Source organism: Falco biarmicus, chromosome 3 (genome assembly GCF_023638135.1).
Source record: "Falco biarmicus isolate bFalBia1 chromosome 3, bFalBia1.pri, whole genome shotgun sequence".
Taxonomy (NCBI): Eukaryota; Metazoa; Chordata; class Aves; order Falconiformes; family Falconidae; genus Falco; species Falco biarmicus.
The window spans coordinates 43,554,575-43,580,659 of record NC_079290.1 but is presented as its reverse complement, the minus strand read 5'-3'; the positions used below and the strand labels follow the sequence as shown (position 1 = coordinate 43,580,659).

General features: G+C 38.8%; 1 protein-coding gene across 5 annotated transcripts; it reads left to right on the top strand.

The window, feature by feature from the left end:
• The first annotated feature begins 302 nt into the window (after positions 1 to 302).
• MTFR1 (mitochondrial fission regulator 1) lies at positions 303 to 24,833 on the top strand. Of its 5 annotated transcripts, none has more exons than XM_056330343.1 (8): positions 303 to 456; positions 6,939 to 7,081; positions 10,507 to 10,605; positions 16,068 to 16,186; positions 18,883 to 19,124; positions 20,915 to 21,167; positions 21,349 to 21,511; positions 22,837 to 23,172. In XM_056330343.1, exons 2-8 carry the CDS (start codon positions 7,016 to 7,018, stop codon positions 23,032 to 23,034), a joined length of 1,140 nt encoding a protein of 379 aa, XP_056186318.1. In that variant the 5' UTR covers positions 303 to 456; positions 6,939 to 7,015; the 3' UTR covers positions 23,035 to 23,172. The 5 variants fall into 5 exon arrangements, with proteins under 5 accessions (XP_056186318.1, XP_056186319.1, XP_056186316.1 ...); XM_056330344.1 differs by having other exon boundaries at positions 304 to 456; positions 23,090 to 24,833; XM_056330340.1 differs by lacking the exon at positions 303 to 456 and adding an exon at positions 465 to 596.
• The last annotated feature ends 1,252 nt before the right edge of the window (positions 24,834 to 26,085 follow it).

The window sequence follows — 26,085 nt, the reverse complement described above, 5'->3', positions numbered from 1 at the left end:
CACCGCCGGGGCTGCGGAGGAACGCTAGGAAAAGCCCTCCCTTCCCCGGCCGGACCCCAAGCACGTCCGACACCGTCAACTCCCCCACGCCACCGGATCGATAACGCCCCGGTAGCCCCGCTATCCGCGGTGCCGCGCTGGAGAGACCCCGCCCCCTTCCACCGACCAACGACCGGCAGCTCCGCCTACTGGAGAGGCCCCACTTTATTGGAGACGCCATGTCACGTGATCCGGTGGAGGGGTGGGGCGGTTTCACCTAGCTCCTCTGGGCCCAGTGGCTGCCGGGTAGGTCACCGCGCCGTAGCTGTACCGAGGGCACTCGAGGTCCTGCCTCCACGAGCGCGGCTGCTATTGGTCGGGGTGGCGCCTGGGAGGCCGCGGGTTGGCTGCTGGGGAGGGAGTCGCGAGCCACGGCGGAAGAAGCGGGTCAGAGAGCGCGGCCGTGGCGGACGGCGGGTGAGGTGCGGGTGGTGAGGCGGCTGGCGCTTCTTCCCTGAGGCGGCCCCTTCCCTGAGGCGGCCCCTTGCCCCTTGCCTGGGGTGGCCCTTGGGTCTCCACTTCCTCCTGGGCAACGCCTCTCCTCGCCTTGGTCCTGGGTGACGGGTGGTGCGTGAGGGGGAGCGCGACCCGGACCCGGAGGCTGCTGCGCTTAGCGCGGCTCTCCCCGTTTGCTGCAGGCCGCTGCCGCCGCTGGGCTGGGCGGGGCTCGCTCCGCTCCTGCGGCTCAGCTCTGGCCCCTCAGACCGGGAACCCTGTGCCTGGGTGGCGGGGTGGGGTGGGTTGCGGGGGGTGTCCTGCTGTGAGGGGCCGTAGGGGTGCTGCTCGGCTGTAAGTGTGTAGCCGAGGGCCGACCCGGGGCAGGGCAGGTAGCGGCCTTGCGAAGGTGCCGTACTTGCGCTGCTTTTCCAGGGAAGCAGAGCAGCGTGGAAACGGCTCGGGGTGTTGGGCTCGGAGCTGTCGTTTCTGCAGGCAAGCTCACCGAAACTGAAACCCTCGTAGGTTGCTGTGATGGGTTGGAATGACAGGTCACGGGAAATCACGTAAATAAAAGATGAACTTTGAAGGAAGTTTTTTTAGGAGGCTTTAAAATACAGAGGCATATAGAGGGAAAAGGAGGCTAATCTTAAGGGGTTTGCTTGCCATCAAAAGTGGTTCCAAAGAATGTTTATCAATATGATGATAGGCACTTTATACATATACATATAAATATAAATATTTTCTGTAAACTTTTGATGCTTACTTTGTGTACCCTTAGTGATACTGCTGCAGTGCTCAGGTTCTTCTGCAATTGTTATAAATAAGTAACTTGCTAGATACTTGGGTTTATTTTCCTTTGTAAGCTGTCAAAATTCCAAATACTGAGTGTGAGTACGGTTTGAATGCTGATATCAACTGTAGTGCATTGATCTCTGGCTGATAGTGTCAGCAAGACTTTGTTAACTTTTACATGCTGTCCTCAAGACAGCTGTAGTCCTGTAGCTCTTGTGAAGGCAGGACTTACAAAGACTAAATGAAAAGGAAGTAATTGTCTTCTAATACCCACCGTGGTTTACCTAGGTGATAAAGAAAAAAGAAGGGAGCTGAGTTTTCTGCACATCACTTCTAAAATCTCCAGTTAATTGTTGCTGAATCAAAATGATTTTTTTTCATAGAGGTTGCTAGCTGAAATAAGATCAGTATGTGTAGAAACTCAACATTGTTGAAAGAGGGATTTGGGGAGGGGAGGAATCAAACGTTTTAAATGTTTTTTAGACAGATACACCCTTTTGTTAATAAAATTTGCGTGCTCTTGTTTCTCAAAGATACAGCTGAAGTACTGGCATTCATAGCAATGACTAGGATGGTCTATGTGTCTGGCAGGAAAGCACAGGTATATGGTTATGTCTGTATAGTATAATACTGTATGGGTTAGAGATGCTGAAAGATTTCACTTACCTCTCCATTGTTATCATAGTGCACCATGTAGGTATAATCTCTTCTGAGCAAAGGCTTTTGATTAAACTAGTCTTGAAACTTGGATGTTTTGTTCTCTGTCCTTAGTTGGCAAGATGTGGTAGCATGGGTAAGATGTGATGAATACAGTTTTGCACTTTGAGGTATATATGATTTGGCTATACTTTTAAGAAAGCTTTAGCAGCTTGTATCACAAGTGTGTGTTATTTTCAATTCTTGCTTTAGATTTCATGCTGATACTAGTTTAGATAAGCCCTTGATTGTCTCTGTAGCGTTCACTGACTTTTATCTCTCTTTGCGTGTCTTTCCAAACAGGTGTTTCTGATAGTAGGGTACTTCATTATTTGTGGCTTCCAAGCCAAAAAATAGACCTCTGTATTTGGCTGTGTGATCTTTGCCAAGTACTTATGTTACTTGTAACTTGTCTATGTTGATTTGGGAGGGGGTCTGGTTCTTTATCAGAAGATTCTTCTTGCCTGTTTGGCTTGCTTTTGCTGTGATAATTTTTTTTTTTTGCTTTGTCTTTCTTTATTACTTTTTTAATATGATTCCTTATGGATGTAATTTCATGAGATGAGCTTGAGTCATGTGTCTGTCTCTTTAAAGACTGTGAAGATACGCATGCCCTGTTTTCCTGCTAAAATAAGGAGGAACCTGCTTTTTTTGCATGTGGTTTTTGATGTGGTTGGTATTCCTTTGAAACCATGCTGCTTTGAAAATTCTATACTCTATGTTATACATAACCTTTTGATTTAGAGACTAGACCTTTCATTTTTCAGATTTCATGCATTTGTTTATGCTTTGTTAAGACTGATCTGCTGCATCAAGCCCATTAAGTCATTCTCTTATTTTTGTGTAGATCTTACATGAATGCAGGAAACTTCCTTCACTAAGAAAAATATGAATATCATATTTCTTTTTAAGAGCGAAAACTCATAATTTGAAAGGGACTTGGACAAATACAACATTGGAAAATACATATAGAAGAATTTCAATTCAAAAGCAGTTCTATCTGATTTTTCTTTCTTCTCAACTTTCATGTGTAGGACTCGCTAGAAAGTCTGGCAGAGGGCTCCATTTTGTGTTTACCTAGTATTATGCCTTACATCTACAGCCTCCAAAGCCCTTATATTTATTTAATTAACAGTTTGTAATTTACAAGTGGTATTATCTCTCAGCTTTGTAGACTGATACTTGATATGACAACATTGAATGAAACCTGCAAGAGTGGTTAGGAAAGTAGAGTCAAAAGAGAGTTCAGGGAGGCTAAAGTAAGAATCCTGATACTCAGAAATATAGACCTCCTCACTTCTGAACCAAGGAATTCCTGCATATTTCCATATCAGAAAGAAAGTTCTTCAGCATTGCTAATTTCTGTTTAAGTAGAGTTTTATAATTGAAGAACCTATGAAATTCCAACTCCCATGTGCTTTATGCAGTGAAATTTTGCAGTAATTCTTTGTGTTACTACTCTTCTAACCTCTTTTGGTAATCTTGCCTATGACTACTGCTTATTGTTGTAAGAGTTTTGCTTAAGAACAGCAAAAGGACCATATTTTGTAGCAATATTACTATCACTCAGGGCATTGTATTGTAGTAACTGAGTTGTGGAAATTTTAGGGTAGTTTACTACTATTTTTAGTTTAGGTAGCATAAAGAAGGTAGAGAATAAATAAAATAACCATCAACATTTTAAAGGATGTATTCTAGCTTAATAAAAACAATAAACATGTAACTCCTGCATCTGAAATTGGCATGTATACAGAGCCTTACAGAAGAATTTGCTAATGTTTTCATTCTTGCTGTCCAGCAGTTTCTTTTGGAATGAACCCTTTCTGTTCTTGGCACATAAAATAATTGTGAAATAACTGAGATTAATGAAGAAGGGTATAGTGCAATATAGTCTGGAAGAGGTGGGCATGAAGTTTGCCTGGGGATAATTCTGGAGAACTAATAGATCTCATAAAAATACCAAGCTGTTATACTTCGAAGCATTTTCCTTTCAGATCTCCTTTTAGATAACAAATTAACTGGAATCTCTTAAAACTTGGTAGTTTTCCTTCGTGCCAGGAACTAAGGAAACTAATCCAGGAACTGGTTGGTACTCTGTACTCTTAGAGATTGACTTCGGTCACTTTCTTTTGCAAAAGCAGAGAACAAGTAATTGACAAGAGCAAGGAGTTGATGGACCCCAGTCTTAGGTACTTTAAGCATTTAGACTACAGAAGAAACAAGTGATTTATAATATGAACTATATTCATATAGATCTTTTTTCCTGAAGTAGTTGTTTTGTTAAATGAATGCTTTTTGATGTCAAGTCATCTAAGTCTTGGAACCTGGAATTATAAAAGGTCACCTAAATGTTTTAGGACAGGGTAAGTATTTTGGACTATTCCTGATGCTTTGTGTCATCACACTCCTTTCATTCCTGGGTCACTGAACAAGTTTCTAAAAGTAATCACTAATCTTTCAGAAATTGCTTTGGCTAATTTCAGAGATGTTCAAGGTGAATTTCATTTGACACTGTTATCCTGGATGTTTATAACTTTTCAGTTATCTGTAACCTGTTCTAACATCTGTCTCTCTCTTTTCTACCATATTCAAGTGAAAACAGAGAATATACTGACTATCTGTATCACTGGTTGAATTCTTTCGTCTTCAGTTACATTGTGCCTGTTATCTCTTGTCTCTTGCTTACTCCTGATACATGTGTAGGATTTTTTTCTTACGCCTGTAAGCTGGAACCAGTTTTGTACCTTAGCCTTTTTTAACTTAACTACTTCATATTCACACTATTCCATCATCCTAATATTATGCTAATTTTTTCCTGCATCTACTTTTGGGCCTTTACCTGGTTATCTCGTCAGTTTTTGTCTCATTCTTTTACCTCCTTGCCTCTCAGTTTCTTGAGCTCATGGAAACTTTTCAGGCCAGCTCGAATTCCCTTAGAAGAAGTTCTAACACTCTTCACTTCTGTCCAGGTTGTCTCTGTTTAATTAAAGACTCTGTCCTCCTTGTTGATCAGGAACAAAGTAATACCTTTTCTTCATTTCCTGAAAAAAAGTGACTGACTGCATCTGGGGATTTTTAAACTAATGACCTGGCTATCTACTGAAAGAGCAATGTATCAGGATGTAGTCATCACTTTATAGTCCTATCATATGTCTTTTCCTGCCAGCCCTGTCCTTGCAGTAGCTCAGCAATACAGTCTTTACCCTTTTTTCTCTGTCATTCGAATGTCTAGACATGGCTTTCAGTTTTCTTCTCTTTGATTTCTACACTACATGTTCAACAAGTCTGAACTTTGGAATGAGGCGGAGTGTATCACATGTATTGCACTTTTGGAACAGGTTTCCCCCTTTTAAAGGAGCATTCTTATCTCTTTTATGTCACTGATAGTCTACAGTGCCAGATATGATGCCAGATCTAATATGGGGCACATAGAAAGACTTGTATTCTTCCTGTTTTAAAAATACAGCAGGTGCAATGTGATCAAAGATCCGTACAGTCCATAGAGTAGCTTGCCTACGGGAAGGGTAACAGATGCCTAAAGGAAGAATAGATCATGTAGATAGCAATGATTCCTTGACAGGCTTTTCCATCTTTCCATAAAGAAGTCTATGGCATATTTATTGTGTATGACTGTACCTTATATTCATGGCTATCTGATAGATAGCTCATTATTCTTCCCTATTGTTTTTCTTATAATAGTTGGAGTTTCCATTCTAATCTCTTGGTGATTGTTTCAATTTTTTATTATTATTTTTAATTACTTTTTTAATCTTACATTTCTATTAGTCCTCCTTTAGGTGATAGATTAGTACTTTCTTCCTGGTTTATTCAGAAACAAAAGTAAGTCCTGTTAGGAAATGTCTTTTACTTTCTGTGGGCATGAGAAACTAGTATCAACTTTTTTTAAGTCTGTCTTAAAAAAAACCACAACTGTAGAGCTGCACTGTTCCTGCCAAGTTTCCACTAAAAGCAGGTTATTACTAAGGAACTGTAAACTTGAAAAAAACATTTGTAATAGAAACGGTGATGGTTTAACTGTAATGCTTGTGGGCACTTCTGAACAGCTTAGCTTTTCCATTGCCTGACGAGTACCTCCTTGCTGCTACATTGTTTTAGTCATCACTGTATGTACATATATAGTGGCTTCAGCAGCACTGTTGTTCATACTACAAATACGTTGCTCAGGGTGGTTCAACAGTGTGTTGTTTATATCCTGATAAACAAAACAAACAAACCTAAATCTATGGCTTCCCTTTTGGTTTTGGTGGCATATGTATCTCGGTGGCATCCAAGTTATGACTGCTGTAGAACACAGTTGAAGAGCTACACTATTTTCACTGGAGGAGCAATAAAACCATCTTGATTTAAGTAAATGGTAGTACATAGACACAATTTGAAATCTGGCCAATTTTATAAATCACTTGAATATTTTCAGGTCCCACATCACTACTTATTGTCATTTTCTTGCATTAGTCATTTTTCCTTTCCTCAGTTGTGGGAAAAAGGAGGGAACAACAAAGCTGTCGGAGAATGTGAATGAATAGAGGTGATCAGCTTTCTCTAGTTTGTTCCTGCATGGAAATGAGTTTTAGGTAGGAGTATGGCCCTTTAATCTTAGTGCTAGTCTCCAGCTGCAGGCATTCCATAGGGTTCAGTGCTCACTTAGAGTTGTTGAACACCATCACATGTCTTAAGTTCCAGTGAGCAATCATTTCCCCAGCTTTTTAATTGTTAACTTTGCAACAGCTTTGATGTCTTGAAAATGACACTACTAAAAAAACATTGACACCTGTATGTAAGAAAATTCCTTCTCAATGCTTGTGCTTTGCAGTACTAGCAATTGTTGACACCTAACGTGTCTTGGTTTTGTAACTGTTTCTAAAGGTTGGGGCTTTTTCAGGACTGCTTGCAGCAGTTTACTTCTATATATGTTTGACAACATGCATTTAAAATTCTTATGTTTCTCTTTTCAGAAGTACTATGGAACCTCTGCAGTCTTGTAGGTTTGGAAGGATTAAATCCAAGTTTGGAAAGGCTTTTTCCATTCCAAATGATTTGCTGGCTTAAGCGCTTAATTAGGATGGCTTTTGAACAAGTTGGATTAAACATGGAATCAGTAAGTGTTTCAAACTTGTTTGATGTTTTCAGAAGATCGGGTGTAGAAACCACTTTGTCTATTTTAGCTTGTGCTTAGCTATTCCATGAGAACACTTTAAGTATACGCAACCTGCGTATGATTCTGTGATGCTGAAAAAGTAGAAGCTTACTACTTGGGCTACTTGGACACTGGCGTATTGAGTAATATATGTGTTAAAAATACCATGCGGTTCCTTCTAGCTCTAATAAAAAACTGTTTACTTTGTAAACACCGTTTTTCATGTTGAACTTCTATGTGTTTTTTGAAGCTGAAGGAAAACTTTCAACTCTTTTTTTAACAGTGATATTAATTCTTAAATAGTCTTACTGCTTTGCTCTCACCTTGGAGATATGAAAAGCCCCCTGAAACTGAGAAGATTATGATAATTGTGCTATATTTACCTCTCCTGAAAGTGTTACAGTGTTACAGAAAGCAAGATGGCTGTATTCTTTACTGGGGAAACAGAAGAATGTGCATGCATAGCTCTCCTCTTGGAGGAAAGTGTATACAGAGTTTTCTTTGAATGCTTAGAAGAGAGTGAGATCTGCTACGTATTGACTCCTTTGTCACTGAGACCTTTAGGAAGCTATTTTGGGTACAAGTATTGATCTCAATGCAGTAATCCCTATGAACTGTCAAAATATTTTAATGTTTTAACAATGGAGAAATCCTTAACAGCTGTGTGTGGTACTTAGAAGGGCAGTTCTTACCCTGCGTTGTTGTGGTAGAACCTTTTATAAATCATGGGAATCTATGGAAAGCAACATGTTTATATGTTGTGAATTAAAATTAGCAATAAGAATCTGTATTTTAGGATTTTATTCAAACTTTGATCTGAGATTTCATGCAGTATAACTTTAAAATTCAGAGTATGAGAATATGCTGGACTACCATGGGTGTTGCTGTGGTCATTGTCAGCAACATCTTCCAACCTAAATGAATGGGGGAAACAAGTTTTTAATCTGTTTACCTCCATTCTTTACTTGTATCAAGCTTGTGATAATGCAGTTACATTTAAAATGTCAGCTGTTTTGGACAAGAGCTGAACACTGATGCAATAAGAGGGTATGACTAAGTAGTATTCTGCAGACTTGCTCTGCCAGTGCGTCAAGTCAACAAGAACTTGGTAGAGCAGTACTGAGACTTACTAGCTCAGCTGAGCAGTATGCTGACTTCATTTGCCTACCTTGTGACACAGCTTGCATGCAGTTTTCTGAAAATATTGTCCCGGCATATCTTGAATTACCAAAACTGAGTCATTAAAGTTTTGGTGCACCAAACCACTGTTGTTGAACAACCCCGAGGGCATTTGAGCACCAAATATTTTTGAGGATCTGGATGCTAGTCAACATCTTGTCTGTGGTCAATCTCTAAACAAGTTTTGCCACTTGTTTATAATATGCTGCACTTATGTTGGTAATACAGCATCTAGTCTAGGCTCTTTTGCTGTTGTGGAAGTAATTCCATAATTAACTAAGCCTTCTCTTGGCTAGTAGTATTTTTTTCCAATGCAGCATCACTTTGAGGCTATTGCCAACAGTGCTGCTTCTAACATCAGAATCTGGTGTGTAATAGTGATGCTGTGTTACTGCAATACTGTTTGATCAGTAGCCTTCAAGAAAAAGTCACTGACTACCTGCTATTTGCTCAGGCATATAGACAAACATTAACATGGTAGGCACAAATGTGAGGTGTTTGTTTGAGGCATCAAAAATGCAGAATCAATAGGGTACTCTATTGAAAAAAATTGTGTCCAAACTTAGCAGCATATTAAACAAGAGAAAGTATGTTTCATGGAATGGAAAAAATGGGTCCGAGTGGATTAATGACAAAGTCACAACTCTGATGCCAGGATCTAGCATAGCATACATGCTAGATATTTTGTCATACACATTTATTTTGTCAAAATTTATACATTCCAGTAAAGCCAGAGGGAGGAAAGATACTTAGAAACAGGCAATGTGTTTGTGTAACGTTTCTGAGAGAACATAATCTGGGGATTCATACCATGGAGCATAAATTTTTGGTTTTAATGGAACCTTCAAAATCTAAGAGTAGTGACCTTTGCGTAGTATATCAAAATGTTATTCAGCTTTGTGTTGTGAAACTCCCACAGCTGCACTACACTAATCACACGGGCAATATTGCCATGCCAGATGAGGGTTGTTCCGGTATTAATAACCTGGATTTTATCTAAGTTTTCCTTGTTGGGCAACCTTCAAACAGGATGTTGAGTTTTCTTGAAGCTATGAGCCTTTAAAAACTAAGGTCTGAGTAGTAAATTTATATCTACAGCCATAAGTAAACACTAGCAAAGTTTTTGAAATTACCATGGAGTGTTCTAGTTGTTTACTAACTACATACTCTGAGTTAGTCTTCCCATTATGCTTTTTCTTCTTTGTGCTGTTTTTGTTGCCTTTTCCTATGCTGAAATCTTTCTTGCTTTCTGGGGGGTGGGGGGATGGTTTGTTTTGTTTTTTTTCTTCTGTCTCATTTTGCAGTATTCTTTAATACTCATTTGCAGTATTCTTTAATAGGATTAAAGTCTCGTTTTATTTCATACAACTATGGTAAATATTACAGTAAACATTCCCATCGTTAAGTACAACAAAAGAAAGCACATTCAAATCCCTGTTGAAACAACGTAGAAGAAACCTGAATTGCAGTAGAAACAATTTTTATGAAGCCAGGTGTGTTGAGGTGCTGTGGGTGGTTTTCTCTAGGTGAATGTATATGTTTATTTTTAGGACAAAGTTTCATTTTTACATATTTATTTGCCCCCTTTTCTTTGCTCTTTAATTTTACAGTTATATTTTTATGCTTTTGCTAGCTTATAGTTATTTTTATTAAGATTTTTAGATACTGTTCCAGAGTTAGAAGAGCTCTTAATTAGAAAAAAGATACTTCAGGAGATGTAAAATTACATAACTTCATGGATTTTTCATTATTGAGTGGCTTTTCTTGAAGCCCATTAAAAAGAGGTGCCTGACCCTATGCAGATTCTTTATTGTCTTAAAAATGGACAAATTATGCTTTTGAAGATGCTTCCAACTCTTGAATCCTTCTGTGTTACCTGATCTACTGCTTTGAATTTAAATTTAATACAAAGGCTGTCTTGAACTTAAACGGCCTTAGCTAAATTGTAATGACAGAACCAAATTTTGTGCCAGTTTGGGTATAGTATGTAAGGAGTTCACTGATAGAAATTTCATGTATGTAGATTCTATTCTAGCATGAAAGGAATAACTTTATTTATATTTATATATCAATTTAAATATATATATTTGTATATAAATATAAATATATTTAGCACAAGCATAGTATGGAAGGATAAGGGAAAACTATTCCAATACGATATAAAAATCAGTTACCTAACAGCCGGCTTCTTTTTCATTCCCATCTAGGTGCTTTGGTCCAGCAAGCCTTATGGTTCATCTCGGAGTATTGTAAGAAAAATTGGTACTAACCTCTCTCTCATACAGTGTCCAAGAGTTCAGTTTCAGGTAGGTGTTCTCAACAGTTTAGAATATGTATTTCACTATACTAATAAAGGGATTTGCTCTTGCATCAAGAGATTTTAATCAAATATGCAGTTCATTTAAATAAATGACCATAGAGGGTTTGTAAAAGCAGAATATGATAAACCAGGCGTGTAGGAGAATTAGCTTACTTCAGTTCTTCCCACTTGCAGTTCACGTTTTTTCCACATATGGATTCTTCAGCTTCTGTACTGCCTGAAGCCTGAATCCATGTTGCTGTAACACATATAATGAAACCTGAAAAAAAATTTTCCCTAAGGAACTTAAGAAACTCTAAAATGAGGCAATACAGTATTAAAAAGTTATTCTTGTAAAAAAAAATACATTCATAAAAGTGAAGAGTTTGAAACTTATTTCTATGAACAGTATTTACAAGCTAGGCTTACAGTGTTACTTAAAAATATTTGGGAAAATAAATAAACTTTATCAGAAAGTAAAAAATTAGTAACAAGATAACATGAGTACCTTGTTTGCTTTTGGTTTAAATACAAGGCTAACGCTGTGTGGTGATAGGGGAACATCAGTTCTGTGCAGCTTTCTGACTTCTTTGCTTTTAACTTCAACTGCATATAGTGGGACGGTAAAGAGTGAGGGTAAAAGCTTAAGGAGGAGAAAACCCCTGTTCTTTCTAACAAGTCTTTCAGGAACAGATGGGAAAGTGGAAGCTGTTACACATAATCTCTGTGTGTGTTAGGGATAGGGGGTGGGTGTAGAATTGGAAAAATCTAGTGTTTGAAACTCGAGCTGAGAGAGGAACGTTTCTTGGGCTGAGCAAGGGTGGGGAACATAAAGATGAATGGTGGGAATCATCACCCACACTAAGACAAGGTAATTTCCACATAGCTAATTTTTTCACTGTTTAAATTAATTTCTTTGTTTTACATGAAATGTATGAACAATATGTAGACTTGAAATTACGGTAGCAAAATCACATAGTTCAGATTACTATAAGAAGCCTTTTTGGTGTGATAGTAAAAGTCATGCTGACATTATGCCTCTCTTTAAATAATTACATTGAGAAACGAGAGGTGCAACCATCTCCCACTACTAGTGGCTTGGTGAAACTTAAAAAATAAGTATATACATTGTGGGGGTAGGGATTTGTGCAGGTAAGAAGGGCAACAAAATGACACACTGGATTTAAACTTCTCAGTATATGATCAATAGTAGCTATGGCAGCAATAAGGCTCCGTGTGCCTCAGGTTTGAATGGAAGTGAAGTCCTCCCATAACGTGTCTGATTTTCTGTACTGTAAAGGCCATACAAGGGAAGATGATGCTTATTTGCAGATAGTTAGCCAAATACTACCTTCTCTTAATATGGAACATAAAACAAGACATTTCTGTTTTGCGTTCTTGTAAAGAGCTGTAAGATACATCTGGGGAGTCTGTTACTGGGTATTTTTGGTGTTGAAATAAAAATATGTGTATGTCTTCGTCTGAATTCTGTGTTACAATAAATAAAATATTTATCTTTTTTCCTCTTAAAGAGATGTTCAGTCAGTTTTGTGTAGATTTTATGCACATTGAGTATAAACATTCCTCTTCTATTAGATGAAAGGAAAGGATCCTAAAAATAGAAGTACAATTGTCGGTTGACGGAATTAGAAATACAAATTTCAAAATACGAACCTTGAAACACATTAACTATTGAAACAAATTAACATTTATATGGTTTATGCAGGCTTTAAACACATATATAAACTGCTGAACATGTAGAAGTGTGATGCTAACATCTGTTTTTTATGTCTTTATCTCAGCACTAAGATTCTATAGTGAAGTTCAATACTGGTCTCGATCGTTTTTATGCTGTTGCAACTGACGCTTTCCTATAGCTGTCTCTTCCTCTTTCTTTCTTGCCAGCTTTAGCTATATTATGAAAGGACCATGCACAACCTTGCTGTAAGTCATTTTATTTAAAAACCAAAGCAAATCTTACTTGCCTCATCTGAGGATGCATGTATATAATCAGTGTTTCTGACTTTATCTAAGAGCAATAAACTTTCCACAGATCTTCATTTTCCTTATTATACATAGATAAGAGATACTGAAAAAAAATCTCTGTTATGTTCATTCTCTTCTAGCATGCTTTATTTCAGCTAGTGTGGAAAAAAAGAGTAGTAGCTTAACATTTTGATTTTTGAGGTCTACTGACTGTTGTAGTATCTATCTCTATGGATCTCGCCATAGTCAACATCTAAATTAATTGGTAAATGCTGTTTATTCAACAAGTGATGGCAGAGCTTACCTTTATATACTGTATATGGCATGAACAAATGAAAATAGTTCATACAGTTCTTTTGTATGTCATATTTTTTAGGTTTATCTGTAGTTTTTCGGAGAAAATAAAGTTAAACTTACCAATATAGCCTAGGTAGATTCAACCTAACCTACAATACTGTCTCTCAAGATAGTATCCTCCGGCTAGAGCATCTCTGTTCTGTTCCTGTGCTTCTCCTATTTGTCTGATGGAAACCTGGCAACTCAAAAGAAGTCTTCTAAGGAATTGGTGTGCATGTAGGAAACATCAGAATTTACTGGGCTAATTGGAAAAATCATAGCAAGTTTTCTTACTTGAAGAAGTATTTCCAAATGTTTAATATCTAACTGTATTAGTAATTTGAAATGAGTTTTTATTCTATCCTTAAATGTATATATAAAGGAATGTTTGCTCTACTTTGTATTTCCTGGAGTCAACAAAAAGTAGAGATCCTGCTTTGATGTCCTGTTAAGCAGTGTTTCTCTAGTGTAGTGGTTATTATGTTTGCCTGACATATGAAAGGTCCCCAGTTTGAAACCAGGCAGAAACACGGGGCAAGACTGACTCTTTGGGTGTTGAACTTATTTATGGGTCCTTTCCAACTCGAGATACGATTCTATGGCATCAGCCAAAATTGTACTGTATGTGTAGTCTTTTCTTCAGAAATTCATGGATTAATGGGTCTGAAACCCATAGGTGTGCATGTGTGTGTTTGCAAAACAGAGGCACACTAAAATAGGCCAAAAAGCCTCTGACGCAAGAAGTGGGGGAAGCAACTACATAGTTTCCAGAGAAGGAAAAGCGGGCTGCTTTCACTGCCATCCAGTAGAACTGGGCCTCTGTTTTCAGCTCTCTGTTCTCCATGTAGGTGCTGGCAGAGCAGTTATCCAAGTTTTCTTTAGCTGAAATTGACTGGAGGAATAGGGTAATCACAGAGTTGTTTAAGCATCAGTCTACAGACAGGCAAAGATTTTAAGAGTTTGATGTTGGCTTTTAACCTTTAAATTAAAGTAAAAAACTAGCATTAACTTGAAATTCAAAATCTGCTGCTGTGGAAGGCTTTGTTGTTTTTAGGGATAGAGAAAAGAAACATCTGTATATGGGGTAACAAAAAGATTCTGTTTACATATAAATACTAATAGAAAAGGAAGAAGAAACTTGCATCACAATATAACAGAAGGCTTGCTACTAAGTATTGGATTGGAACTTACTTATCTCATAATGCAGGAAACCTGGCAGTGGTAAATGCATTCCTTACTGTTGATTTATAAATTAATTTTTTTTATGCAGTTATGTGTAGTGCCTTTATTTAAATATGGCTTCAGTTTTTCATGGTAATAGTTCCTCATGTGGCCATTACCGTCAGGAAAATCTGTATCATCTATAAGAAGTAGCTAATGTACTACAGATTTTTAAAATTGCCATTAGTATTAATACAGATGCTGTGGTCATGAAGATGACATTTTATTTTAAAAAAGAAAAAATCCAAGGAAACCTCAAACAATGGAAATCCTAACATGCAATAGAGTATTCTCTAGACTGTTTTAAAGAGAGGCAGAATGTGATGGTATTAGCCACAACTGTTAATGTGATAAACATATTACCATCTGTGCTGATGCTACCTGGAAAAAACCCTGTTGTTTCCAAATTATCTGATGGTGCCAATACACACTCCTGGGAGCTGTGATAAAGGCTTGCATACAAGTTGCAAGAGTGTGAGGTGAAGATGACTAATCTCAATTTCCAAAGCTGTTTGTAACAACTCCTGGGGAAAAAACAACCCCACACCCACAACTCTGGACTGGTGTATCAAAGGCTACAACTAAAATATTTGTGGCTGTTCTTCAGAAATGGTTTCACCTCATCCAGACTGCAGTCCTACTGTGATAGGTCTGCTGCAAATTCAGATTAATGATAACATTTCACAGTTGCTACTACCTAACAGTTTCCTCTGACAGAGGTGAGTTGCCTTGAAAATTGACAGAAGGGCTAACGGGCTGGATCCCGGCTGTCTTCACAAACTGTTATATACTACCACCGTGCTTGTCAGTATCTTGGCCACTACCAGCAGCAGGCAGCACTTAAACAGCTGCAGTGGCTCGTGCAAGTTTGGCCTGTGGATTGTACATAATACAAGCAAAAGAGGTGGCATAGTTGCACTGGAGATAAGTAACTCAAGGTGACAGACTGAGCAGAAGAAATTACCGGAAGATGTTTCAGTAGCTTTTATCTGCTAAAATACTGAGCCCAGGCTGACACCGAGTCCAGTGTCTTGAGTACACATGCTCTTGTCTAACCTGGAGAAGCGCCCAGTATTTCAAAGCAGGTCTGAAACCATTTTGTATAGTTGTGGCTATGGAGCATGTATTGATGGTCCAAACAGTTTTTCAAATCTCCATTCAGGTCAATTAACTGTAAATCAAAGACGCGTTCCAGCCTCTGGAGCTCTGCTCACCTTTGGCTTCAAACAGCTATGAAGCTAATGGCAGAACCATGCTGGAAAACGGTCAACTTGTTTGGCATGCTGTAAATAAGATTGTTAGCAAATGGTGTGTTCTGTTACGACTGCATCCTACCTCTCACTCTAAGTCTTTGTGAATAGTGAACTAGTGGAAATGGCTTTTTGTCATATTTTTTTTTTCCCTGTGTGTAATGTGCACACGTTTATTCTTGTACAGAAATTCTGGCAGGGTAGGGGAAGAGAAACACACTTCAACAGAATTTCACCTTCAAAATAATACTAAATCAGAGCAAAAGACTTAAGAAGTAGTAGTAGCCTTAATGTCTTTTTTTAACTATTGGTCATGCATATAATTTAAAAACATATTATTTGAGTTAATATAGCAAAGTGCTTGAGAATGTTGATGTTTGTTTTTCTTTAAGGTAACGATTTGCATTGGCATTCACTAGTGTCATGTGATAGTATATGTAATTAGCTGTGAACCTCTGTAAAGTGTTCAGCTGACTAGATTGAATAGTTTGAAGTCAGTGAAATTGTTCTGGACTAAGTCCAGGACAGAAATAAGTGTGCTGCACCTACAGATGCGTTTCATGCATGTATGTGTTAGTAGTTACATGTAACCTCACTAAAAGTGTTGGATAAAATAACTGTGGCTTGAGCTGGGAATAGTGATGCTAAAACCTTTAATCTTGTCTTTAAAATTTAGCTTACTTCTCATGCCACAGAAGGAAACCATCCTAATCAACTTAGAGAAGATGCAGTGGCGTCCTTTGCAGACGTGGGATGGGTTGCTCAAGAAGAAGGTGAAGTCTCTACAAGGCTCAGGTATGCTCCTCAAGTCTCTTTGAACTTCTGAACTGAGAGGAAGAAACCTAGCCTCTTTCCAGTGAGAATCTACTGTGGATTGCTGTTAATGGAGAGCACTTGAATGCTGGGGGAAGAGAGAGGGAAGAGTGACAGAAAAGGTAGGATCTTGAAGTAGTAGGTGTTAGACTAACAAGATTTTGGATGAAAGGCAGGTTTGAGAACATATACAGGGAAGACTGGTTTATTTGCTTATTTATTGCAAAGAATTGTATGTGGCAGTTTCAGGCAACCTTGTCCCCACAGAAATGTCTGCTGTGGTATGGAACAATCGATAACATTGATTCTCCAGTTCTCCTGAGATTTTCATTAATATGGGGTGGTGTACTGTACAGCTTCCTAATTAGCAGCAATGGTCATTCTGACAATCCAATAATTGGCATGCCTGCTAAAGACAGTTAAAAACTTAGGGGTTATATTTGGTCTTTAATCTTCATAACAAAAACTGGCAGGGAAGCCTGTGAACAACTCTGTCCAGAATGATGGGATTGATACTGTTGTGTTGGACCAAGAGTACTGCACAGCACTGTAACTGCATGAAACAGGTTGGCTGAAGTGATGAAGTTCTCTACTCCAACTTACCCAAATTGCTGCTCAAACTAGCCAGAAACAAAGGTACGGTTCTGTAGTGCAGAGGAAGTTTTTCTTCTAAACAAACTGATCTTCCAGAGAAAGGCACAGATTGTTGGCTTCAGAGATTACTGGAGGATACTGTTCTTAATTTGAAAGCACAAAATAGGTTAGTAATGACCTAGATACCCTCCAACATGACTTGCCACAGTGAAGCTTTGCATAACAAACATTCTGGCACTGCCACGTTAATTTCACAAACTCAGAGGGGAGTCACAGAAATCAGTGCTCGTTGGGAAAACACTATTGGTAAAGTCTGTTTGATGTGAAGGAAATTAGCCGGCCAATACTACTTTTGTTTGCACAGAAACATTTTGTTTAAGGATTGAACTGTAAAGCTATTATGTTTAATGAAGATGACAGAGAGAGTAGCTCTTTGTTGCTTCAAAGAACCTGTTAAGAAAGATGTAGGACTTGCATATTTGCTGAGAAGACTGCATGTGAAGGGGGGAAGGGGGACAGATGGATGTGGGATGGGACTAAAATAATCCTGCAGATACATGGTGACCTTAAGGCAAACAGCTTATAGTGGAGCATGGTAAGTGAATTACTTAGCAAATATGAGTATTTTGATGTGCACTGGTTTATTACACTGTGCATGGTATTATGTAGTGGAGCTAGTGTGCATTAGGTGTTTTCCAGACATTGGAAATTCTCTGTTTCGACAAGATCACAGAGGTGTTACTGTTAAATGTATATTCACTGTATAATTCAGTAAACAGTCTTGCATAGTTTTTTCTGCGAATGCAGTTTTATAGAGGAAGCAACAAAATGACAAGCCGTTTCACCCTTACCCCTAGTCAGAGCCTTAGGGGTCTGTCTAGAGCAGTAGGGCGGTCACACCAGACAGCTCAGGCATATTTTTCCAAAATGTTAGATTCCAATCAAGGCATTTCCTTAAAACATCATTACTACTCTCAGCAGAAAATACTCTTTGTTGTTTAGCTATTCTGTTCCTTTAAAGAGTTTCTAGAAGGCAGGTTTTAAAGAGTGAAGTGACCACTGGTGCCTTCCACCTTACTTATTTAGGGAGAGCAGGGAGATGGCTGCCATAGGAGGTATCCTGTTCTTTTCTCAGCTGTAGTTGCTCTCTATTCCTACCTAGATAACAATACCTGAATTTTAACATCCTTGATAATAGTAAATTCTGCTTGATCAAATTTCTGCAAGTTGTGCTGATGTGTTCTGTCAGTGTCATGGGAGACTCACATGTGTATCTGGTCCTGGATTGAGGTGGTCAATATCGGGCTTGTTTTAGCCTTAAATCTTGGCTCTTGCTCTGAGTCTAGTACAACTGCAGATCTGACGTGGTGCACATCCAGAGTACTTAACCCATGCATCCAGAGCGATGGGGCTCTTAAGCTGTATTAGTCTGGAGCCACTCTACACATTTTGAGAAGTTGTACCACTAGCCACAGTTCTTACTCTCATGTTTGAATAAATAACGGAATCCTGATGTGCCTGAGAAGTTTTGGGATTGAAGTTAAGGAAGATTGAGGAGCTAAGTATGTGGTCATACATTGCAGTTATAATGTTTGTGATAATCTGTTGTCATTTATACTTATCTGTATTCTACTTATAGAATAATGAAATAGTTTGGGGTTGGAAGGGACCTTTAAAAGTCATTTAGTCCAACCCCCCCTGCAATGAGCAGGGACATCTTCAACTAGATCAGGTTGCTTAGGTACTAAATAAACAGATAAATTCCAACAAAAAATACAGTAGGTGTGAGGCAGACAAATAGATTGGGAGTGAGAGGGACTGTATTCCCTTTTTCTCCTGAAATCAAGGATTCCAGAAAAAGCTGGCTAGGGGAAGAGAAAAAATACAGCTAGTGATGCAAACGGAAAGGATATGAAGCTCTTACTTACTTCAAGCTATATAATGTCTTGGTGGAAGTGATTTGTGTAAAGACAATTTTGAAGTCAGGCCTTTAACTTGTATGCCTGGTTTGTACGTAATGTTGCTTTAGTTTTACCTATTACAAAGCCTTTAGAAAAAGGAATATTATGATATTTTTGTTACAGGTCAGAAGTTTGGTCAAAAACAGCCCAGCCTTTTTCAGGTGAACTACATCATTCTGGAAAGTCCCCACGCAGACAGAAGCTGTTACCAAACCCATTGGTAGAAGAACCAGTGTCCAGGAGCACAGTGACTGCAAATGAAGAAGCTCTGCAGAAGATCAGCGCTCTCGAAAATGAACTAGCCACTTTAAGAGCACAAATAGCCAAAATTGTCATCTTGCAAGAACAACAGAACCTGACAGCAGGTATTAAACTTGCTTTACTTTTAGCAAAAATTAGTTAATGAATTTGTCCCTTCTATAATTAATAATATTCTAAATTGTTTTTGTGAGATACTGCAATGCTGAACTTCTCCATATTGTTTTGGTCAGTTTGATAGACAGACGTAGCATACTAACCAAGGGATACATCATAGGTCTTGAAGACGAGAGACCTGCCAGATTTTCTGTATTTTCTAGTATTCCAGAAGTTTGTCACGTTTGTGTGGAAATCTGCCAGAATTCTGAATCTAAGGATGCGTAAAGAAAGTATTAAACAGCTTTCACATCAAAGCTCATGATAAACATGATGGCTTAAACCAACTAGAAGAATGGAACTTAATTACTAACACTTAAGTCCTCCCATCTAGTAGTGAAATAGACTCTGATATCATGAAGTAATCATACAAGATGCTGATTACGCTTTTGGAATATGTATCATACATCTCAACGTTTATGAAATAAATAACCAGAAGGGAGAGTAACTGCTTACTGGAATCATCTCTGGGATCAGACACATTGTCCAGATGGAACCAAAAGTGGTGCGCTGTTTCTGGTGGTAAACGGAATAATTCTTCTTTTTCTGACTTTCTTCTTTCCATCACCTTTGACTGCCTTCCAGTTCTAAGTCTACCATCTCCAAAGATTAGTGGGAGATGTCTCTTGTTGACTGCTGATGACAACCATTGTTTTTCACCCTTTCCCAAGGTCACTTAGCAAGTACAGTTTTGCCTATGTTTACATATAAAACCATATCCTGATCTTCAGATGATTTTCTTTAGTTTTTGTCTGTGAACTGACAGCAGTTACTTTATTTCCTTAACTGTTTGTGTTCAAAAACTATTAAATAGATCACATGGTTTCTTTCCTGAATTATAATTCTTCTGTGAGTTTTGTGAAGTCACTAATAACTTTGTTTTTCATCATTTTCCCTTTACCTTTATTTATTAGGAAAATTAATTTGGTGTTTGATTTTATCATCTTTACCTCCCTCTTCTGGTAGAATATGGTAATGACACTGCGCGTACGCCTGCATGTACACAGGCTCCTATATATTACCTATAGATATATGTTTACACACTTTATACTCTAAGCCTCAAAACTCTGGTTTTGATCTGGTTCTGGTGGTTTCTTTAAAGGTGCATTTGAGCAGGGGTTTCTTAATAGCAGCAATAACTTGACAAATAATAACATCGGTTTTTACCTAAAAGAGTACAAGGAACTTGAAATCAAGATTATTGTGAGAATATCTGTCTTCAGACAGATGAATTAGCAGGCCTAAAAATCTGTAACGCCAGAGAGCTGGAATAAGCTTCAATTTAAGCAGTATTTGAGTGCTGAAATTTACACTTAAAAATCTTGTATGGAAATTTCTTATTTGTGATAAATAGGAAGAAACACTGTTCACATGGCATATTGTATGTGACTTCCAGCTCAGTACCTGCCTCTCAGAAGAAAGTGAAATACTGGTAACATTAGGAAGAGAATATAACTGAAAGACATCATGACATCTGTCCCGTTGCAGTAAAGATGTGAATGCACCTAGAATATGAACTGGAAATTTAAAGAACACTTCTCACTCTTTGAGAAGGACTTTTATGTGGCTTTTCAGTTGAGTCTACGTAGGCGGTTTAGAAATGAAGAAGTTAATGGGATAATGTAAAGTAGGCAGAGGGGAGGAAATTGAAGCTGTTTTAGTCATATTCTTACCTGACCATTTGTGAGCTATAAAGCGAATTTACAAGTAAACTGATGTGTAATGCATGTTTTATTTGTAGTTGGGTCAAGTCCAGTTGCTTCAGCTGCTGCCCCTATTGCACCACCGCCGCCACCACCACCTCCTCTGCCACCCCTCCCTCCCCCGGGCCTACAACAGAGTATGTCTGCAATTGAGCTCATTAAAGAAAGGAAAAACAAAAAAATGAACTCTGGCCAGAATCTGACAGAAAATGGGCCAAAGAAGTCTGAAATACCAAACATGCTAGAAATCCTCAAAGACATGAACAGTGTGAAACTACGCTCGGTGAAAAGGTAATAAATATAAATAAATATCAGTGTATTAACATTTGCATTAATGATTTGTTTTTATGGCTCAGAACTATTTTAGGGTGAGATGGATGCTGACGCAACACCTGACAAACAATGCAAAATCATTCACAACTTCCAAAGCTCTGTTTTGGACTATGTTAATGCTTCTCATTTTGTTTTCTAGATCATCAGAAGGTACAAAAGCTAAAGTGGCTGACCCTACAGATCCTGCAACATTAATAGCAGAAGCGCTCAAAAAGAAATTTGCTTATCGATACCGAGATGATAGCCAAAGTGAAACAGAAAAAGTGATTCCAAAGACTGAAACAAAGACTGAGGTGGTGCTGGTGAGTATTGTAATTGTGGACACATGCTCAGCCTACGTAATAGTTGCCATGAAAGCCAACGTGTGTCTTTCTGCCAGCATATGCAGATACCTGCAAGTTAGCATCCCTGTCCACCAAACCCTATGATATGCTATGATTTGTGGGTATCATATGTTTTTAGTATCGAGTCTTACGATTGTGTGCTCTTTTGGCCCCAGGTTTAAAAAGCCCTGTCGTGTATTTTCTAAAGAAAAAATCTTTTCTGTTGCCATGAGCATGCAGTATTTTCTAAACTCAGTTCTTAAGGGCTCACAGCAGAATAAAATCTGAACTGAGTTTCCTGTTATTACCAACATTAACCATTCAGATAGTGCACGTGAAATTTTGAAGCAAGATCCTGAAACGCATCAGCCATTCTTATGAATGCAAAAAGCAAACTGTTCAGAATGCCTGCTGGATCTTGGTATAGGGAGTTTCTTCTAATAATTGAAAATGCTAAGTAAATAAAAGCAGTTTCTTTATAGTGAAATTAGGAGATTGTATTTAAGATCTATGTCATGGTACAATTTAATGGCTTCTAGTTTATTTCAGATTTATTTGAAGTAAAGGGCGGGTTTAAGTAGTGAATGTTCAAGATGCAGAAGCTTCTAGCAATATACACTTAAAAAGCAGTAGTTTAGATCAGTCCTTGAATCCTTGTGCTGTAGAACCAGAGATGAAGAGTAAAGTTACTTTTTCCTTTGTGCATTTGGAAAAACGCGCATAAAACTCTGAAAGCTGGCTCCACTCTGAATTAAGTTCTGAGGAAAATAAGCTTCCCAAGCCACAAGTCTCAGGACTTCTGAGTAGTACTTCCGCTTATTAATGTTGACTCACTTGCCTTCTGGTTTAAGTTTTTAAGGTATATTCCTGTAACATTCAGGCTGTTCTTCATAACTAAAAGGCTAGATACTCCCCAAGAATCAGCCACTTCTTTGCAAGTATTGCTGGGGCTTCACGGGAAAGAACATGAGCTGGCAATGTTTTATTCACACATAGGTTTTCCATGACTTCCCAATTTTAAAATTTACAGTCCATCTTTTGAGATTAAAGATCATCAAGTCCTCAAAAAGCTAAGAAAATTGAAGGTTTGGATTTGTTGAATGCTAGAATGTTGATTAATAAACATTATCAGATGTGTATCGATATGTAACTTTTTTGCTAGATCAGTCCTCGTATGATACCCTTGTATGATACAGTTTTTAAAAGGACTTGCACAAAAATGCAGGAAAAGGTTAAACTGCTGTTAGAGCAACTGGTTGTCAGCCTCTGAAGGTAACTGCATCTATCTTACTTTGCTGAGGCAGAGTGAACTATCTCTAGTCAGAGCTGCTCCAGCAGGTGGTTACCTGCCTCATCTGAGCAATTTCAGCCGATTGCTGACACAACTTTCCCTTCACTTTGTGGCTATGAAGTGGGTAAATCCACACGCAGAGAGGCGGGTTGATAAAGGAATTCATCTCCGCCCAAGTTCTAGTTTTACTTACAACTCGGACGGATACTAGTTCAACCAGGTTTCTGTTGAAAGCAATCTGAACATGTTTCTGGTTTCCTTCTCAGTTCGGACCGCACATGCTGAAGTCGACAGGAAAAATGAAGACTTTAATTGAAAAATCTTAATACATTAAGATCACTATGTGAAAGATCTAAGCTGTTTTGTCTGAAATTTTTTATATTGCAGATAGCACTAGTGCCGAGTGGTCTCTTACAACACAGGAAAAAAAAACTAATGTGAAATGTACAATTGGGACACTAAATATGTGATTTATCAAGGGCAGTAAATTTGACCGTTATACTCAGGTATTAATTTTGTATTCAAACCTGGCTTTCTACTCAGACTTACGTGGTGGTCTTAATTTAACACTAAGTTATATGTACACAACATCCTTTGTGCATAACTGATCCCTTAAAAATTTATGTACATGTTAATAATGATAGTGATACACCTTTAAGTTAATATCAGTTATTTGAGCTCTAACTATGACTTGCACTACAGTTTATAGTTTGATACTGAACTTTTCATGTGAAAGTCTTTCTTTTAAACTTAACGAATTTTTAGCCCAAAGAAAACCTGAATGCATTCTGCTTCCTCCTGAAAGAAAGTTGAAAACTTAAATCTGCTGCAAAGGTCACCTGGTATGAGATATTTTTAGTAGTAGCACATTTTTGTGGGGAGTTGGTTGTTTGGTTTTTATGTGTTCTGGTTTCTTTTGGGGTTTTTTTTGTTTAAATGAGCTCGCAAGGGTAAGAGAGGAAAATCTACTTGTATCATCTTGTGACTAATGTAAAGAGTGCGTGACAAGTGAGTAAATCATGCTGTGGGAGCCTCTGAATAGGTAGTCCAGTGACTTTGAGATAACCAGTAGATAGCAGCAGAGTCAAATAATTAATGTCAGTGTACGTGTTAACTAGCGTAGAAGCGATGCAGATAAGAAAAAAAAGGTATAAAGTACTGTGAGTGCAAATTGCCAAAAGTATATTGATCATCAGCTGTGCTAAGAGATGTTCACGGATACCTTTTTATCCCCAGTTGTCTTGGGTCCCTGGGTAGGTTTCTAGCAGCTGCGGACTGCACAAGCCCTCATGGCCCTGTTTGCAGGGAACAGATAGTCATGAGCTGTTCCACAGAACCCGTTTGCCGGGGAGGCCCTTCCGGGGACTTCCCAGAGCAGCCATTTGCTGCCAGACCTGCACATCTTTGTCTGTTCATTCATCAGCCACCTGACTGAGCTGATGTCTCCAGCCATAGTTGTATAAAAGGCTCAAGTTAAAAATAATTCAGGTTTAGGCATCAGAAAGCTACACCCTGGCTGCACACTTGAATGAAGCCAAGGTTTGCTCCGACTGTAGATGAGGGTGGAAAAAGCCGAGTCCGGCTATGTCAGTGTTCTAAGCTGACCGGCTGCTTAGCCTCCAGCGAGACCCGGAACAAGTACAAGTGCCTCTTGGAGCTTCTGTTTTCTAGGAAAAGAAAAAGGCAGCACTTCTTAAATAAAGATAGCTAAATGGCTCCGACAAGGTTACCGAAGATGACCGAAGCTTTGCTGCTTGTGACTGGAACATAGAGCGTACAACCGAGGAGGATGTTTTCTGGTGGGAAACTTGAAAGGGTGTTGATATGTACACAATGTAACTTCATGCCAAAATGCTCTGCTATCAGCTAGCCTTACTGATAGGCTATTAAATCTTTGGCGGGTTTTTTAAATGCCTTTAAAACACCTTTTTGAAAGTTTATTTTGGTTTCAAGTTTTATATTTAATGCTTTATTGCCACTATATAAAATTAAAGGCTGTTTAAAAATAAACATTGTGTATGTGATCTGTGGTACTCTACGTGATAGCAGCCGCAATAAAGTATGGTTTACATTCTGTTATAGTGACTATAAATCAGCGGAGTGACAACTTGCATCTCCTTCAGGACTGGAGCATTTACCTTGCTGTGCAGCAGAAGTAACAGTAGAATTAGTCATAGAACAGCACAGTGCTGTTAATTCAGTTACATTTGGGTAAAAAAAAACCATCAGGAACCAGGGAGAAGTTTATGCCTCACCACAAATGTAACAGGAAGGTAGTTGGACAGCCTCTCTGTCCCCTGGTGCTCTGGGGTCCCTTGATAGGCCCTTGGTGTGGCACAACCACCACTACCCACCCCCACTCCCCAAAGGCCACAGCTTCAGAACAGCTGGCCCAAAAAACCCTCTGCTGTTTCTCTTCTTTCAGAGACAAAGCCTCTGTTGAAAGTGTTTCAGCTTACGTTGTGTCAGGAGTTCAAATGAAGTAACTGGGTGCAATTGTATCATTAACTCGTAAACTTGAGAGGGTCGCTTGACCTATTAAACTAGGCTCAAGCATGAGAAAACCCCACACCAAACATGGTCCGTTTGAACTGCGTATGTGAGGTACAGACATCCATCACCCCAGAAATATAAAAACATGTGGCAAAGCTTATTAGTGATGTAAAGTGATAGCAAAAGAAATGTCATCTGCGCAAGGAAATGGAATCACAAAGCTGCCGTCTACTAATTCTATTTCATACTTTTCTGTACCTTCATTTGTATCTGTCTGCTTGAAGTCTGTCACCCACACAGTGCTACCAACCATGGAAAACCACCTCAGGCAGAAGTACTCAAACTACGGACACGGACGTGCACTGGGCAGAGACCTGGGGCCTGCTTGTATCTGTCCATGTGTGCAAGCGAGTAGTGCAGCCCGCTGGGACCAGATCTGTAGATTTAAAAAAAACGATGGCGAGGACCTGGCCTCCATCCTGTAACACATTTCTGGACTCACACAGGCTGGCTGGCAGCAGCTGTAGCACATCAGGCACGCTGCTGGCGTACCTGTGCTCCCAGCTCTCACATGAAACTTCTAAGCTGTAGGAATGCTGAAGTTCAGTGTAGATTTGCAGAAGGCTAGCATGTGCAAGAAGAGGCTTAGTCTTTTCTAAATCCAGTCTAGCAGGAAAAGACAGAAGCCCGTTTCCAGGAAGGGTGGCTTAAAACAAAACTACTAGTGTTTTACTCTAGCGCTTTGATGAGCTGTACTGGTTCCTATCAG